At 37.9% G+C, this 18679-nt stretch overlaps 1 protein-coding gene across 1 annotated transcript in view; it reads left to right on the top strand.

Moving 5' to 3' along the window:
* The window catches only part of DPP4 (dipeptidyl-peptidase 4), a 33308-nt gene that overhangs the window by 4185 nt on the left and 10444 nt on the right, over positions 1-18679 (top strand). Inside the window, exons 7-20 of the mRNA XM_009325445.1 lie at positions 747-867; positions 1297-1457; positions 3277-3380; positions 6852-6987; positions 7136-7180; positions 9852-9956; positions 10061-10128; positions 10325-10378; positions 10867-10991; positions 11955-12002; positions 12509-12607; positions 14662-14731; positions 16377-16571; positions 17510-17564. Coding sequence (XP_009323720.1) covers positions 747-867; positions 1297-1457; positions 3277-3380; positions 6852-6987; positions 7136-7180; positions 9852-9956; positions 10061-10128; positions 10325-10378; positions 10867-10991; positions 11955-12002; positions 12509-12607; positions 14662-14731; positions 16377-16571; positions 17510-17564 — 1386 coding nt within the window. The remainder of the gene's footprint in view (positions 1-746; positions 868-1296; positions 1458-3276; positions 3381-6851; positions 6988-7135; positions 7181-9851; positions 9957-10060; positions 10129-10324; positions 10379-10866; positions 10992-11954; positions 12003-12508; positions 12608-14661; positions 14732-16376; positions 16572-17509; positions 17565-18679) is intronic.

The raw sequence follows: 18679 nt of genomic DNA, 5'->3' as shown, positions 1-18679 counted from the left end.
TTCCCACTGTCCTTTTCTTCCTCCTCTCCTCCCTGATCCATGGCAGTCGTGACAGCCACTGTGTGCATGTGTGCAAGGCTTGTGCATTCCCTGTGGTGAGCGTTGGATCTGACTAAAGATCTATCACAGAGGAATGTGCTGTTTATTTATTCCTATTGCTCGTAGTATAGGTATTATAGAGCCCAACCACAGAAGCAAAGGATGTTGAAAAGAGCTTTCTGCATCGCAGAGCAAAGCTCTGGAGTAAAACTGGGTTGTTTGGTTGTTGGAGAGAAAAAATGGGGGTGATGAGAGAGGCAGGCAGGTGCCAATAAGTGGTGGAGTTCAGAGCACTACTGAAGAAATGCACCATCTTTGCAGGTCTATTAGCAATGCAGAGACCCCCATCAATGTTCTACCAAAGTAGCGATAGTTTTCTTTGAAAGACAAATTAGTGAAAAACAACTCCTAATGAAGGAAAATAAGCTTGTATCTCAACAGAAAATGAATAGCAAGGTTTTCAAAACTTGATACAGTAATCATGTCATTTATCATAGTTGATTGTTTTTTGCATCTAGGCCTGAAGTTAGGTTGCTATGTGTGATTTGTATTAGTAATTCAAGTCTGTTAAGTTGCAGTGACATTTGGTGAAATGCAGCTTTCAAAGACAGTTGTTGTCATCTGATGTAAACTTCCCACTAGGTGAGGCAAGGGAAGGAAATAGGATTTACCCTAACAGTAATTGTAATCACAATGATGTTTTGCAGGCGTATGTTTGGAATAATAATGTTTATATAAAAGCTTCACCAACAGCAAACCCTGTGCAAATCACTAAAAATGGAGAAGAAAATAAAATCTTCAATGGAATACCAGATTGGGTTTATGAAGGTAACTATATAAAGCATATTTTACTGCATTATGATGTAAAAACTTTGTTTTATTGTAATTGATGTATTATAACTGTTACATCATTTTTTATCATTGAGAAGTTCAAAATAATCTAAGTCTCTGTTTTAACAGAAGGATGCATCCTTACCTGAGCTTAATAGCTGGCTAGTGTGAGGATCTAAGAACAGAAATGAGTTCACCTAACTTGCAGCACATCACTGGAAATCATAGTGTCTGAATTAGCTTCGTATGATAGATTATAAGCATTGATCTAACATCTCATTTCAGAACCCTGACAAACAGTCTGCACTTTGGTATCTGAACTTCAATTAAAAAAAAAAAATCCTATTAAAAACTAATGAGAACAGTACCTAGGATACAAGAGCCAGCTTATCAATTATAACTTAAACGCGTTTTCATCTCTTTCAGAGGAAATGTTTGGCACCCATTCCGCTCTGTGGTGGTCTCCAAATGGCAATTTTGTGGCATATGCAGCATTTAATGATACAGAAGTTCCTGTTATAGAGTATTCCTTTTATTCTGATGACACCTTGCAGTATCCAAAGACCATTAGAATCCCGTATCCCAAGGTCTGTGTTATTTATTAAACATGGTTCTTCTGCAGTTTCATTAAGAGAGTAGTCTCATTTAATCAGTTTCTGCTAATGAAAATATTGTCTGTCTCTCCTCAACAGCTTTCTGTGATTACTCTTTCTGAAGTCAACAGCATCTGGCAATGTTAAAGTATTTCATTATCTCCAGGGGAAAGCAAAAAGAAAAAAAAAAAGAAGGTTTTAAACCTTTTAAGGTTTTGTTGTTTCACCAGAAAATTTTGAGGTGGCAAGTAGATGCTGAGATAAAAAAGCTCTTAGGGAATTGAAGTTGGTACAAAGCATTTGGCAGATGTACATTGTGTTAGGGTTGTACGTGGTATTGATAATGGAATCTTCTTCAACTAATGTAGCATTTTTAGTTGTTGGATGCTTCCTATATTGGGATGAAGGGGAAGAATCTGCTGATGGAGTTTCATTGCCCACACCTAAAGCTCTTTCAGTTTTAGTTGTGAGAGTCAAGCAGCTCCTTTCCCTCCCTCTTCCTCTCCACGTGACTTTGTGCCCAGTTGGCACTGGACTAAATGGTGTGAGAGTCAGAGTCCAATACGCTCCAAACAGGTTCTTTCAGATACTGCACATGTGGAGGGTTTAATACGAGATTGACCTGTGTGAAGTTATTTGACATTACACGGGATTTTGATTTAGGAGAGCAATGCACTTAAGACGCAACACAAGTACAAGTTACACTTAGAGTACAACAATTGCACTATACTGCTGAATCGCAATACAAACGTGGTTCTTGCTGCTGGTCTCCATAATATGCTCACTACCACAATGCTGGGCAGCCCCATTGCTGGGATGGGTTGAAATACATGGGTTGAAACCAGGCCAGCTCAGCAAGATGTTTTCACTCTTTTGATTAACTGGGGCAGAACAGCCAATACAGCCAGCTGATTGCTCAACTGATACAGCTGTTTGTCTGGTGTAAAAGCTGCCCTCCAGTCCTCTTTATGCCAAGTTCAGCTTTCTCTGCAGCAGCCATGGTCAGTCACTCCCTACCCTTCCCAAAGCTTCAGGAGTACATGGCCTTTGCCTGTCCCCTTGGAGCCTCCCCCAGAGGGGTCGCTGATGCTCACGGCGAGCCGCTGGGCTCACTGACGCCTGCAGGGACTCTGCCCTGAGCATGGCGCCTGTGAAGAGATGTAGGTGTAGAATGAACTGCCAATTTAAACTGCACCTTTTATTACAAACCCCTTTTGTTTGGAATATTGCTGGCTTCTGGAGATGGGTCAGCTACAGCTACCTAACTGTTACGATGAGGACCTAGCTAGTTAACTTGTACTTCTAGAGAAGAAGCCCTTACTGACACAGTTATATTGCTGTCAGTGCCTAGTAGCACTACATTAAAAATAGTGGGGTATGTGCTGCAGTCACAGCTTTGATTGTTGTATAGGCAGCTATTATATGATCACTTAATATAAGGTACCAGTTTCCATGAAGAAGCACTTTTGTGTCTGTTAGCAATGGATTTGATTCACTGTTAGATACTGTGTGTGGCATGTAGGACATGTCAAATACAGCTTTGGGTACAGCAAGCCCTGTGTAGTTACGAATGTTTCTAAATGTAGTAGTCTTTCTTTCCTAGAAATACGTAACTAACACTTTCATATAAAAAAAATACAAAGAATAATTTATGTATCAATCTTAAGAACTGCATTTAGGAACTTGTCTTTTCACATGTTTGAAGTTGGCTGGTTCTATCTGACTGTAGTAATTTCTTCATCGATGGTTTCAAACACTTATTTCACCAAGAATATTCTCTCCTCAAAAGTACAATGAAAAAATTTATTTTTAGGCAGGAGCTAAAAATCCAACTGTGCAATTCTTTATTGTGGATACCAAATCGCTTTCTGCTGTCCGCTCTGCTGAAATTTCTCCACCTGCAGAAATAAAATCAGGGTAAGAAATTTTGGTTAAAGATTTGCTTGTTACTTTTGGTGGGAGAGGAGGAGCTTTTACGTGTGACCACCCTATATTCAGTGTATATGGCAGTTTTTCCCGGTCATGCGACTCTGGTAGCAACAAGATTTACCAGAGAAAATCTGCACAGAGATTATCCTCCTAGTGATTATATATAGATGGCATATTCCATGTATGTTATATTCAGAATGTGACAAGTTCTTGGCTCATCACATTCAGTGGAGTCTAACTATGGTGAAGTCATTTCACAGTACAACTTTAATATGAGCAAGTTTTGGTATAATCAAATTATAATATATGTATTCCAGTTCACTTTGGGGGGGGGGACAAAACAAAACCTTAATGGTAAGTGAAGATTTGATTTCATTGGAAGCAGACTCCTTGCTAAGGCAAGGTATCATGGTTGTCTTCAGATTTATACTTAAAATGTTTGTTTTCTTTGGAGACATGGTGAAAACCAGCACCTCTCACAGTAAATGGAAAATTGTATTTCTCAAAATGCCACTGGAAATGCACAACATGATAGAAATGTATTTTGTAAAGAGCAGCTAAATTGATTTAAAATGCATGCACACAGAATTTGGTATCCCAGATCTCGGGTTTTGTTTTTTCTTTTTAACAGTATTGTGGAAATTTTTAGAGGTTTGCACTTACAAACATGATGGGTATGGAAGCACAGGTTATACTGGTAAACTTCAGAAGAAACAAAAGAGGTCTGTTAGCTAGTGCATAAACCCAGCATTTTGTATGTGGTGGCCAAAAAGCTATAACTGGAATATCAGTGCTATTCCATTTCAGTCCTCACCACAATGTAACTAACATCTCTGTGTTAACTGAGATACGCAAGTTTTTATGAGTATGTTGTTCTTTATCCTTTCTCTACAGTAATAACACCACAGTAGCTCGGTGTTATATAGCTGCTGTGCGCTGTTTTTCTCCAGAATTTCAGTGCCTCAGAACTATAAGCCCTTTATGTTTTGGTCAGTTCTGGTTAAGATCTCTGCTGTCTTAGAGTTATGTTTTACCTTTTGTTAACACCTAATAAAAGCTGAACAATGCTGCTGTGTGACCTGGGGAGAATAACTATCATCTGTCTTCCAGCCTTGTACCCATCTGGCTAACACAGGCCTGAGTTATATAGACTTAATCAATTTTTAAATGAATGAAACGCTCTGTAAATCAGGATTAATACAAAGATAAATCAAGTCTTGAATGATGAGTGCAAGGATCGAAATTTACTCTTTCTCCCAATGGCTGATCCAAGTAATGGTTCAGCCTCAGCACGTGTGTCCTGCAAACATTGAGATGGCCAGAACAAGTCTTGGGGAATTTCGCAAGAGCAAGAGTACATGAGTAGGAAAAGGCAAGTGATGTGCAATGTTGCTGTCGGGTAGTTTTGCTCCTGGAAGCACAAAGTAATGAATATTTGCACAGTATGTATATTCATACCACTGTATGACAGGAAAGGTTAATTTTTGTGATGGAAAATTCTGTTTTTACTTCCTTGGAGCTAAATTCTGAGTAAAACGAAGTTTGAATTGGTGGCATATCTCACCCTACCCACCTGTGTGGGGATTTTGAGGGGCAGTGCCCCTGCAAACGGTTGCCTGTTGCAGCACTCTCCAGAGCTGCTTGTATGCGCAGCAGTTGTACCCCCACACCGTACTTCTGTTTCAGAGGGAAACTTTTATTATTTGTCAAGGGAAGCTGCCAAAATCTGGAATGGCAGTGCTTTGCCACATAAGATGGTAGATGAAACCTGACACTATTTGCATGAATGACCGGCGTGAAATCCATACAGCATTTAAACACCACTTTTAGCATCGTGGGCACAGGGGGCTCCTGTTGGCTAACAGGAGGATGAAGGCAATGGATGTTTCTTGTCGGAAATGATGCGGCCTAAAAATAAGTCGTCTTCAGAGTAGAGAGCTCCAGACGGTGATTGAAGGAATATCCCTGCTCAGCAGCAAATGAGGAAGGGCGATGCAAATCTTCTGTGCTCTATACTTGAGTTAATTGCAGCTTAGTTAACATTTCGTGGGTTGTTGAAAACTGAAGGTGCATTCCTAGTCTCTATAATAACCTTAAAATATTTATTATAATAATAGCATAATAAGTAATAACTTTTTGGCTTTTTTCTTGTATTGTCCATCTTGTCTGATGGATGATTTACAGTCTCCAGAACTGTTAACTTCTCGCACTTTGAAGGAACAAAAACTGTGGGGCTAATTCCCCTTTTACAGAACAAGGGAAACCACTATTATAGGTACATGAAGAGTGGCAGTTTCATTTTTTTTTTCCAAACGTGCTCCTGCAGACTGCTTTTATAATATTATTAGTCTTAAATATACTGTTTGAAGCCAGTGACAGTAGCAATTAAATGACCTACCAACTTCCCAGTCAAATATGAATGTGAAAATAGACCTTTTTTAAATATGATTTCTAAACTGCAATCTAGAAATAAACCTGAAAGTGGTCGGTAACCAGTTGGCATATATTTTTAATCCATCCACACTAATTGTAGCATTTTCTTTTTCTCCCCCCCCCCCCCACAACTCACGAAGATATTCACTCTCATCACAAAACTTCCCACACATTTTTGTTAACTAACTTTGGGGAAAAAGGGAACATGAACTTGGAACTAAGTCAAATGTGCAAATTCCAGTTAAAAATGTATACTTGTCTTGGAGGGGAAGTTTGTTTTATTTTAGTTCATAAGGCTTCTAGGAGATAGGAGCGATCTAAAATAAGAAAAGATTAGTACATCTAACAGATCATAATGGTAAACAAGACCACTAAATTTTATGTGGTGCCTTTTTAAAATTAATATACAGGAATATTCATGAAAATGATTTTTTTTCAGATACTTCAATTCTTCATGTCAATTAGTTGGTATTCTGAAGATGAAAGTAAAATACTCAAATAGTAATATCTGTTCTTGGTACGGTCTCTCCCTCCATTCTAACTAATGGAAATAAATACTAAATTGAACAAAGATATGTATCACTCAGAAAGTGCTTACAGGCAACCAACTTCATGCAGCTAAGGATAAAATTCTAAAATCTAAGGCCCATACAACTTAATATTTGGAAGAAATTCCTCTAGATGCACATAGTACAAGATTTATGAACAGTCTGGAGTAGCTATTATTTCATGCATTAGAGGATAGTGAGCTGTCTGTTAGAATTTAATTGCAGTCTTTCTGGAAGCGGGTGTGTACAAACTATCTAATTCTTTCTTGTATGAATGAAAATAACCAAGGCATCTACTAGCAGCAAAAACAATTGGCAAAAAAATGGCACAATTAGGTTTGCATCGTTGTTTATTGTTGAAGAGTAGACTGAAATGAAAATAGCCAGATGAGTCTCGTTCAGCCAATTGCTGAATGCTATTGTATAGTATGCTATTACAGAGAGAATTTTAAATATGTAATGCTATTGCTGTTTTCAGGGATCATTATTTGAGTGTTGTAACATGGGTGACAGATGAAAGGATCTGTCTGCAGTGGCTCAGAAGAATTCAGAATTTTTCAGTCCTCACAGTCTGTGACTTTGAAAATGCTACTGGAAAGTGGTCATGTCCACAGGTAAGAAAAATTAGGTGGGAGAGTCGCAATGCTTGATAAATGAAACTAGAAAGGAGTAGAGTATCTCTGTACATTTATCTTTGTAGAAACATAGCCTGATGTAAAATAAACATAATTGTTGTGGGCTTGTTTGTTTTTTCTTTCTTAGGAAAAACAGCATACAGAAGAAAGTACAACTGGCTGGATTGGCAGAGTGAGTGTTCAATTTCTAAAACTGCCACACGCTAAATAACACTGATAATTAAGAAAATTTCACAGGACCCTGTTGCTGGTTGCAATGCCTCTTGTGTGCAGGTCTGATCTATTCATTTGTTGCATTTTATGTGTATAGGAAAAAATGGTCTCAAATGGAGCCGCTGTGCCACCCCGTTCCCGGTTTTAAGCTTTTGTGGGTATGGGGTTCTGAACTCCCAGGCTGGGCTGACAGCGCAGCATGGCTGGAGCTGTAACTGCATCCTCTGTGACCCGTGCATCATGTTCAGCTTGCCAAAAAGCAGAGTGCTCCTTCCAGACTCCTTTTTAATTCTGACCTACCACTTCGGTAGCGGTAGGTAGGGAGTGCAGGAGCCAGGATTCAGAATTCCCTTTGTTCTGGGGGAGTTGTCAGCTATGCTGGTTTGGCTGCTCTCCAGTCTTCCTGCCACCTCCAGAACGATCTAGGGGATAAAACGTATTAAGAAGTGTATCCTATAACCTTTGAATTGTATTGGAGGAAAGGCACGGAGGACAAAAGTCATTTTTAGCATTCCAGGTTGCAGCAAACTATTCCAGGCTCTCCTTGGGGTTTTATTTATTTATTTTCCCCCCACCCAAAACATCCATTGGAGAAAACTGGGGACAAGATGCATATAACTGACCAGATTAAAATTTTCATACACTTCTGCCAAACCAATTGCTACTGTCTGGATGATGCTTTCCAAGCTGCCGCTCAGTCCTTTTGTACATGGTAGAGAGTAGGCACCTAATGAACTACACAGAAGATCTGGGGGAAGTGAAGCAGAGATGCAAAAGTTCAGACTTGGAGGGAGAAATGAGTTTCAGAGTTTTTGATGAGAACACAGAGTACACTTTCCACTCCCGCATTTTCCACACACTGATTATGCTTTAGTCACTAATTCACTTTTGAAGTCAAAAATGAAAGTTTAAAGAAATGCAAAGAGGGAGGCAACAGCAGGGATGAAATCATCCGCAGTATGAAGATGAGAGATCAACCCACCTGCTGTCAAATTTGATATGGAAAGGAAGGCCTTAACGCTGACACATTTTGCTTCTCTGCAGCAAAGGCTTCACAATTAGACAATGTGATGATCAAGCTGCAGACTTTGTAAACAGTTGTGCAAAATGAGAGGGCAAAATGCGAGTCTGTGCCATTAAACTAGGTTGCTGGTTTTTTGTTTCTTTTAAAGAGACAACCCACATCTTAGGAGCTGTTGGAAGAAAAAGATAATCTCACTGTACGATTCCTGGATTTGAGAAGGGAGTGGAAGGTAGGGAGGATTGAAGAGGGGATAGGAAAGGTATATTTATTCCTTTCTTTTATTCTTATCCACTTAGGGATGATAAAATGACGCTTGACTGGTAAGGGATTTTTTTTAATATATATACGAGATGCACATATACACATATGTATATACAATTCATGTAAGCGTATATACAAACAAGTAAATTATATATGTGGGTAAAATATAGACATATACTTCTCTCTTTGTCTATATCTATAGGTTTTTTTTCTTTTTTTCAAAAACAGAGATGAAATTATACTTAATCTAAGAATGCTCAGAACAGCCTGTGTTACTGCGTAAGGCTTCCAGGTCATGAGCTAAGTTAGAGCTTGCCAGTTGAGTGGAAGGAAAGTCACACTTTGAAAAAGCAAGACTGTGATAAGGGAGAAGCTAGCAAAATATTTGCCAGGTTATTTTTTGCAAAAATATTGCTAGGGAAGAAGGAGAGATTGGAGCACATGGGTTAGGGAGACTCAAGTTCTGTCATTGCCTGCTGAGTGACTAGAGGCGAGTCACTTCATCTTTCCGTTTCACTTTCCATTTCCAAAATCTCAGAGATACTGTGTTGTGTTAGTTGGCTAATTAACGTTTAGATGTTTTGGACACGTATCACAGAAGTAAGTTTTATTTCATTCAGCTCAATTTTTCGTTCCTCTGTTTTTCTCTCTACCGTGTGGAGCACATCCAGATGACAGTCAATAGAAGGAATCCATTCATTTCCGTCACTCCCAATTGATAAATTGATAGTTCCTTCATGAGAGTATCATTCCAGTTTGCGTTCTCTGGCATTCTATAATCACCTGCTTACTAGAAAAATTTCCTCTTGGAAGGCAGCTTGTTTTCTTTGAAAAAGGGGGGAAATTTTTCACTGTGAAGCTAAAAAAAAAAAATCAAGAATTCAAAGAATTTTTTCACAATACGTGTTTTAAAATGGGAAATTCAAGGAAAACATGTACTTGCAATGTTTACATTGCTATAGGTTACAGCTGCATGTTGGCGTTGGACAGACTAAAACAGTGACTTTGAAAGTAGATGCACATATTGTCTTCTAAAATGGTAGGAAACCAGGAACACCTGTAGGACTTCAGATTCAAGGGAGGTGGGAGTGGAAATCGGTCATTACCAGGGCTAATACTCAGGAAATTCTGCTGCTTAAGGACCAAGAAAGTATTTTAAGTGTGTTTACTTTTAGGGTAGTGGCTACAGGTTCTACCTACTAAGTCAGTAGGCAAAAATTTTTGCAGTACGTTCAGTGATGCATTGTTTTAAGTATTGAAACTCCTGTTTAGAGATATCAAAACCTAAATTTATCATTTTAGAGCTTTGTTGTTTGCTTTAATAGACATCTCTCTTGTGTTCAAGTTTCAGCCATCTGTCCCTCACTTTGCACCCGACAATGCTACCTACTACAAAGTCTTCAGCAATACAGTAGGTTACAAGCACATCCATTACATAAATGGCTCACAGGTAAGTAATAAGGTGTAGGACAGTCACTGCTGACTTGTGTTTCTCCTGGTGATTGAGGAGCTTCATGTTCTACTTTTTTGCCTTGCCTTTTCCCCCCGCTCCAGGCTCCAGTACCTATTACTGCAGGAAAATGGGAAGTAATCAGCATAGAAGCTGTAACCAATAACTTTTTGTAAGTATTGTAATTAAGATATTGATTCCTATCAGGAGGACTTGTAACAAGGGTCTAAGCAAGCAGGGAGGGAGAAGAAGGAGAAGGTGTCATTTAACTCGTTAAAAATCTGATCTAAGCATGTAAGATAATCCTTTAAATGTTGTAAAAGGTACTGTAAGCATTTTACCAAAACCAGTATGTTTTGCTTTTATAGATACTACATTAGTAACGAAAACAGTGGAATACCAGGAGGAAGAAATCTTTATAAGTAAGAAATTTTTGCTGCAGTATGAGTAAAATATTTATTAATGAAAAAGAAATTTTAAGAAAAAGCATTGCAAAATAAGAAGATGAGGATGTTTATAGTCTAATGTGGGATCCTATATACTCCACTGAATTTAATTAAAATCAGTGTAGGAGTATAAACTGTAAAAACAACTAAAATATTTTTCTGTAAATTTAGTTAATAAAGGGAAATTGTGAAAAGAAACAACCAATCCTCAAGCAACAAACCCCTAAAAAAAAACCTCTCATGCTTTTTTTTTTTGTTGCTATGATTATAATTCCAGTATTAATTGAGCTCAAAATTTTAAAGTCTGCTTTCTCTACTTTTTAAATCAATAAGGACTTTACTCCTGAATTTTATCGTATTTCATTTGGTCATCTTATTTTAAAAGCATACATTTGTTTAGCATAGTTAAAAAAAAAAAAACAAGCCCAAACTCGTCTCTGAAATGAAGCTCGTCTACTTTGCAGAGTGCTCTTGGAAAGCGGTCCAAATTCTACTAAATGTGTTAGCTGTGATCTGAATCGAGAAAGATGCCAGTATTATTCTGTGTCCTTCAGCAAAGACGCACAGTATTATCAGCTAGATTGTCGTGGTGAGTATATCCAGAATTAATTGACATAAGCATGACTCACTGATTAGTTGGGTGGGGAAGTTCACTTCGTCAAGATCTTGATATGCACTGCGGAACAATGATATGTGTTAGTATCGTTGGATAAATGCATGGGCAGCGGAAAAACATACTCCCTCCTAGGCTCAAAAGCACCTTGATAAAAATGACAAGGATAAAATTCGATAGTTCTATCTATGATCAGTGGACCTGAAAGAGGTGCAAAACACTCCTCTCCGCTGTGCATCTCCTCAAGAGCTGCATGGGGAGCTCTGTCTGTAGAAGGAATTTGGAGGCTCTGGGAGCAAGGCGAGCAACAGGCTGGATAAGAGAAGTGCGTGGGAATAAAATTAAGATAGATAGTGCTGTTCAAAAAAAATCCAGTGAACATAATCATTAGTTAAGCAGTGGGACTGTAGTCTGTCTCTGAACTTTAAGTGCTTGTGCTAGATAGTACAAGGGATAAATTAATCAAAGGGTGGGAAAAATAAAATCTTCTCTAAAATTTCCCTTAAATTGAAATGTATGTTGTTTTTTAAGATGCCAAGATCTTCCTTGATCTATGGGCTAGAAGGACAGACAGACAGCAGAGGGAGAATTGTTCTGTCAGGTTGTAAAAATGGTTGTTTGAAGAAGACTGCTTGTGGTCTCCCTGCCAAGGCTTACTGATTTCCACACCATGGTCCACAACTGATGGGTAGACTTTGCTAAAGAGTGGAAGTTTAATTCTTCAGTACCTCGCAGTCATGTGGCTTGGCTGCGAGACAGCCTGAATATTTTACAGCATCCTGTGGCTTGAGTTTGGGCCCTACTAACTTAAAATCCAGCTTGTGCAGACTGGAGGGAAACGAGTTCTGAGCTTTTGTGATTCACCCACTTCCAATTACTTTATGAGGGTTGTGTTTTGAGCCAGCATGCAAACATGAAGGTTTCGTGCTCTGTTAACAGGTCCTGGCCTGCCCGTATCTACTCTGCACAGGAGCAGTGATGATCAAGGTATGGGATTGTCTTAAAATATAATTTGTGTTGAGCCAGAAAATTGCACTGTAAATTTATTTTAATTTTGTTCTCATTGCTTAGTATAATAATAAAAATGTCAGTTATAAAGGGTAAATTTAATTTCAGATAATTACTTTTGTATAGTTAACCAGAAGAAGAAATTATATAGCTTGGCATATGTTTATTCATAGTTTATTTAATATTATTTTACATTGTGCTAGAAAACAGTGAGTAATGTATCACTTATTTACTGGGTAATTGTTCAGTTTTTCTGAAATTGCATTTAGATGAAAAACAGGGAAACCAGCTTTCTGGTTACTAAATTACAGAAGGAAAACTATCGTAAATATTGAATCTGAGAGGAAAAACAAGAACTGCAGTAAACTAAGACTAATGTAGGTTGCCATCATCTCATTGAATTTGTAAAGTGGTTCATAAGTAAAGAGCAATGCATTTGAAAATAATTTATTTAATCTTTGACTCTTACTAACTCTGTTATTTAGTCCTCAGATACTTGGAAAATAACACTGAACTGGAAAATTCATTGAAAGATATTCAGATGCCTTCAAAAGAACTTGCCTCCATTAGTGTAGGTGGATACAGTAAGTTCAAAAACATGTTTTACCTTTCTCTCCTCCTTTCACCAAGTGCTTCAAGGTCTTCTGCTGAAAAGTATGACAGAAAAGATGGGTGTAGTGGGGATTACTGCAATTATTCAGCACTTAGAGGCAAGACAAGATTTTTTTTTTTTTGACATCTCCAAACATTTTTTTTTCTGAAATCCCAAAATATTCTTATCTAAAACACACTTTTTCCCTAGCATGATATCTTGATGTTTTCATGATGAAGTGGCTGAACTCCTTTTACCTTGATAATTACCTGAAAAACAGAAGTCCCTAACACGATATTAAATAAATAAGAGGAATGTGGGGTGGGGCACAAAGCTTGTAAGCATTGTTGCATAATTTAAACCAAATTATAAATTCAAGTAGGTCTTAATTTACAGGTACAAGTCCCTTTGGTTTGTGTTAGCAGGTTGGGACAGTGGAGAAGTTCAGTTATTATCAAAAAATGGACACAGAATCTAATTGGAAAAGCTTGCAAAATCATTTAGGCTACATTTCAACAAGATCGCCTTTGACTTTGTGTAGGGGAATATTTGGATTGAATAATCACATTCTTAAACGCATGTTCACACTTCAAGACTACATAAACCTCTGAATACAGACTAGAACGAAATGCTAGAAAACGAGCTGCTAACGCTTTGCTAGTGGTGCTCCTCTGAATTTGCGCGTCTGGGTACAGAAGCCTTCTTGGTGTGCTCCTAGGCTGAGGAACAGCAGATAGACCGGCAGTGGGAGGCCTGGTACCTGTCTAAACTTTTCTTGCTGCAGCCTTTGCTATTAGCTTTTCTCTTTGTGACAAACTTCCTCTTGATAATATGAATGAATATTCTTAATGGAATTATATTTTACAAACTGTATTGAGTTCTGTCAGTCATTGTCAGCTGTTCGTTTTGATGCCTCCCTCCTTCCACTGTTACCTTATTTATATAATAACTCTTTATCTTTGTGTTTTCTGTCTTTTATTTCTGTCACGTTTTTACTAGGGCTAAAGATGAAATCTTCCAGGCAAGATGGAAGTTTAAAGATGTTCTTCGTGCTATCAGTTGTATATTCATCTTTTTATTCCTCTTTGTTCTTACTGCTTCATCTCTTCAGGGTAAAAGTTTTTTGGTAAGGGGAGTCTATTTTTAATGTCACAAACAGGAGAAATAAATCTATTTATGTAGTCCTACTTCAAGTTCCAAGTCTGCTCACAAATCCATGAATGTTATCAAAGAATAAATCCGCTCCCGTGACTATAAAGTACACAGATTATGCAAAAAACTAAAATTAGTATTTTCACGTGTTCGATTTAGATTGTTAATTTTTCAATGTTTTAATGACTTGCATATTCATACCTGGACAAATTTCTGTAAGACTTGCACTCCGGCTATTCCTGCAGTGCAGTCCATGAGCATTGCTTCATGCTTCCTTTGCAGCATCAGTTCTTGTAAAATTCATGAGTGAATAATTGAGCCAATTGGTTTGCAAAACTTACCTGGTGTGCATTTAAAATGTTCAGTTAACTTGGGTGGAAAGATTAACGTGGACGGAACCGGAATCAAGTTGTTTGAGAAATAATAGATATTTGGATATGTTTCTGGGATGCTTTACGAACTGTCACATAAAGCCTATCTGACAGGTTCAAAATATTTAACATTTCTTTTTAGTGCTGGGAGAGAAATTTGGGTAGAGAAACGTTTTCGAGCTAGCATCAGATTTACCACTGTAGAGACTTACCAAGTTTTTACATGTAAGCTTATAATGTAGAATAATGTTACGAGACAGCATGTTGAGTCCCCAAATTTTATTATTATTATTATTATTGTAGACATTCCAGTTCCATACTTTCTGCTAACGTAGCTGTAAAACATTTTTAAAAAAATTATTAGATTAGCTAGGAACTTTTACCTGTCTATATTAGGACAGTTCAGATGAAACTACTTTTTAATTTTTAGGGGGTGACTCAAATGTGCTCTGGTATGAATTGCAGTGCATGTCAAATTATTTCACTGGAGAACTGACCTAAGTCAAACTCTTTTCACTTTTAGACCTGTGGTATCAAATGATATTGCCTCCCCATTTCGATCCATCAAAGAAGTACCCTCTGCTCCTTGATGTGTAAGTCTTCAAGTTACATTGCACTGTTGTGTTAATAATCGCTTTCATCTACTTCAAATGCTCTTATTAAGATGGGGAAACACAAAACTGGCGTGTTTTCTAATTACTACTTCAAGTAGTTTTAAGAGGGAATAAAAGCATGAAGTATATCCCAATTCGTGATAGATTCCTGTACTATAAGGCAATGTAATGCTTCACAAGCACATATTTTGCTGGTGGCAGTGAGGCAGATACAGAATGTATCTGATTTAAAAGCCAGGATGTTAGCGTTAGCTTACCTCCTTCTCTGCTCTTAGAGTTCATTAGGAATCACATTCAATGAAATCACATTCCAGGACGAAACCTTGAATAAGCCCTGTATCCTAAAGCTGAAGTAGTGAGTGTGACATTGCTTTTCCTCTGTGATATCTGACTGTCAACCGGTGTTGGCAAACTGCATCCCATGGTCAGGATTGCATTTGCTGTTTTTTTATAAATTCAAGACCACGAGCACGTGCTGTTTGGTCCGTTCTTCCTCAAGCACTTCTGTTCATGCTGGGATGTTTTCTTCTAACTGGAAATTACTGAAATTTAGCTATTCATTAAAATAGAAATAGAAATGTTAACCTTCTCCTCTTTTTTTACAAAAAGCTGACTCCACAAGGAAACTAGCTGTTAATTGTTAGATTTTATATATATATAAAATATATATATATTTTTTTTTATATCTTTATATAATGTAATTCGGTAACACTGTAATACTTTTTGATATACCTATTGAACGTTTTAATAAGCAGTCAGTGCTCTTTACTTGTTAAGACTTATTTTTGGTTTTGATTCTGTTTTTATTGACTTACCTGGGCCTTTGTCAGGATCACCTCTGCTTCATGGTGGTCATGATATCAGAAACTCCTTCAGCGGTGTCAGGATCCAAAGCTTGATATAGAGAATTCCTAGTAGTTTTTTCTTTGCTTTTAAAGCTGGGAAAAATGGGTTATAGAGCCACAAGAGCCACTCTTCTATTTCTTGCTCTGATGAACAGTGGCTAGAAAAGTGTGCTGCAAACAGAATTTTACCATCCAGGCACTTAGAGTGTGATTTTGTAGTGCTCAAGTGCTTCCAAATATTTTAAAATAAAAAGTTATACAATTTTGCTTCCTTTTTCTCAGCCTGCATAAGAAATAGTTTAAACCGTAAGGAACACTGATGAGACACTAAAAATGCAGAAAAAGATCTTTTTCGTTTTCCCAAATGAAGGCTATTTGTTGATTTCAGACTTTAACCAAATAAATCATGGGTAAATGAAACAGAAATAGTTAAAGAGCATCGCTTTGAAACTTAGATGACTAGATATGCCAACACAAAAAAGAATTTGGTCTGGATTTCTGATAAGCCGCTTAAAGTCAAAATAATGAAACTTTTCTTACTGGAGCAGAAAGCAATAAAACAAAGAAAACCCAGTCTGCTTTCTTGATTAGCAGTTGACATTTTAAAAAAAGCAGTAGTTCGGAGTCAGTCAGTGATGCTTTTCTTGTTTGCTCAGTTTAATTTAAAAGTTTACTCTTCTCTAGTGGCTGAAAATTGTCGGCAATAATTGTATTTCAAATGCTTGATGCGAGAATACGTGGAGAGTAAATGCCTGAATTCTGTGGCACTTTTCACCCAGGTATGCAGGACCCTGTAGTCAGAAGGTAGATCATACCTTCCAGATCAGCTGGGCTACTTACCTTGCAAGCACCGAGCAGATCATTGTGGCCAGCTTCGATGGCAGAGGAAGTGGATACCAAGGGGATGAAATTATGCATGCAATAAACCGAAGGCTGGGAACATATGAAGTGGAAGATCAGATAACAGCAGCCAGGTGAGCTACAGTGAAATGGTCAACACCTGCTCCTTCTTTTCTGTGCTTATTGTGTTGGGGGAAAAAAGGTGAAGGTTTTGAATGGTCATCTTGAAATTACTGGCAAAAACGTAACTAAATTCTACATTAATTTTGTGTGCTGAAGTGTGTCATTTATGGGCCAACCATCATTTTATGCCTAAAAAGAGAGAAGAGTTAATGCTGTAATAACAAATTTACCATATCCCTGGTTTTATAGAGATGATAGCTGTCATATTAGCAGAAGAGCGTGCTACCAAGGAACTTGGAGCTGGAAGTTTTACTCCAAGCTTTTTGCAAGTTTCTGTTGTGACAGTTATTTGTATGAACTACTCAGCCTTTACATCATAGTCCATCTTTGTCACTTGGTTTATGTCACTAAACCAAACGATGTCAGTATGAATCTCTCAGAATCACAAGGAAGTGATCTTACAGGTTTGCGTTTTGGGATTTTAAAATGTTAAGGAGTTTAAACAAATAGCATGCCAGAATCTTTTTTTTTAAACCCCAACTGGATTTACAGGTGTCAGCCTGTCCTTTACTGCTGCAATTGGAGTGTTGCTCCTCTTTTTAAAAAACAAAACAAAACAAAACCAAACAACAAGGACACAAAAAAAAAGGCGAGGCAGGTGGTGAAATCTAGCCTAACACAGTGCAATACAAAATGTCAGTGAGTGTGGTTTGAGGGCTTTCACAGGCTGGCCAGGTCTTGGTTTATCACATGCACAGATGTTTTTCTGAATTTCTTAAAGACACACGTGCCTGAAGTATTGTATGTTTTCATATGCAGTCACTGTGATGAAGCGGGAAATGCTTGTTTGTACAATAGAAAGAAGCAGACATGATGGAAAATAGGCAGGTCTGTATAATGGCAGATACCTGCAATCCATTAAGCATTTAATTATTCTGTTTGCTTTTAGAAGTTTTTCTGAAATGAGCTTTGTTGATAAGGACAGAATAGCTATTTGGGGTTGGGTAAGTACTCAAATAAGTTTGGCTGGCTTATTATTTAATTGTAATGACTGTTTGTTGTGCTGCCGTGTGTGTGAGATGCTGGAGTACTTAGTGTGTGGCACCTTTGGGGTCGTGGCACAGTCCGATAACTGAACTGATGAAGTACATCTTGCAAGTGCCTGTATACATTGTTCCTTTGCAAGCGTTCAGGAGCCTTTGAAACAGAATTTAGGACTACTAGAGGGATTAAAAACAATTTAAAGGGATACTGCCAAGTTCCTGTGTACAAGATGAACCAATATTTAAAAAAAAAAATCCAAGTATATATTCACTAGTGTCTCTTTATATTAGTTGGATGGCTCTAATTTAAAAAAAAAAAGATGTAAAACTACATGTGAACCAGCTGCATGGCATGGTGGTTGTGTTTTCACTAGCAGCCTGAAAATATTTAAATCTGCTATACTGTTGTGCTTGGCTATATTTTATTTCAGCAGTACTTCCAACCAGAGGCCAGATTTCTCTGACTTTGTTGTGTCTTTAAAACCTGTCACAGTAGAGGGGAGGAGTGTTTAATAGCATATACTACCCCCTCAGCTGCAAGGCTAAGTGCGTATGTAGTGTTGGTGATATCCGTTTGATTCAAACTCTGAACATTCCTCTGTCCCAGGCTGCTGTTTCACTGTTTTTTCTGGTGTCACGGGGAGTATTCTTGCATGCTCCGTTTAAGCATACTATGTTTAAGTATATGCAGGATTGCATGCAGGATCTTGAACTAAATTGCTAGCTGAAATTTGATCACTGCTGGTGACAGGCACCAGTGAATAAATTGCTTGATGGCAAGTTGATGATGATGGTGCCTTTAGTAGCTTTTCTTGTGGGGATAAACATCTCTGTGTTGTATGAAGTCAAGTGTAGAAGTATTAACTTTAGTGGGCGGGAAACTCTTTCTACAGAAATGGAGGACTTAACGCATTCCCATCTTACTCCTTATGAGCCTCGGGATGAATAGCTGACGAGCAGTCCTCTTCAGAGCTAGGTTGGGGTTATGTGTCCTGGATACTGAACCTGCGGGCAAACAGATTTTCTTTCTCTCTTGAGTTTTCAGATTGTCAGTGTCTCATTGTCGGCTTGTCACT

The sequence above is a fragment of the Pygoscelis adeliae genome, unplaced genomic scaffold (assembly GCF_000699105.1).
Source record: "Pygoscelis adeliae isolate BGI_AS28 unplaced genomic scaffold, ASM69910v1 Scaffold106, whole genome shotgun sequence".
Classification (NCBI taxonomy): Eukaryota; Metazoa; Chordata; class Aves; order Sphenisciformes; family Spheniscidae; genus Pygoscelis; species Pygoscelis adeliae.
This window is presented reverse-complemented; position numbering and strand designations above follow the sequence as displayed.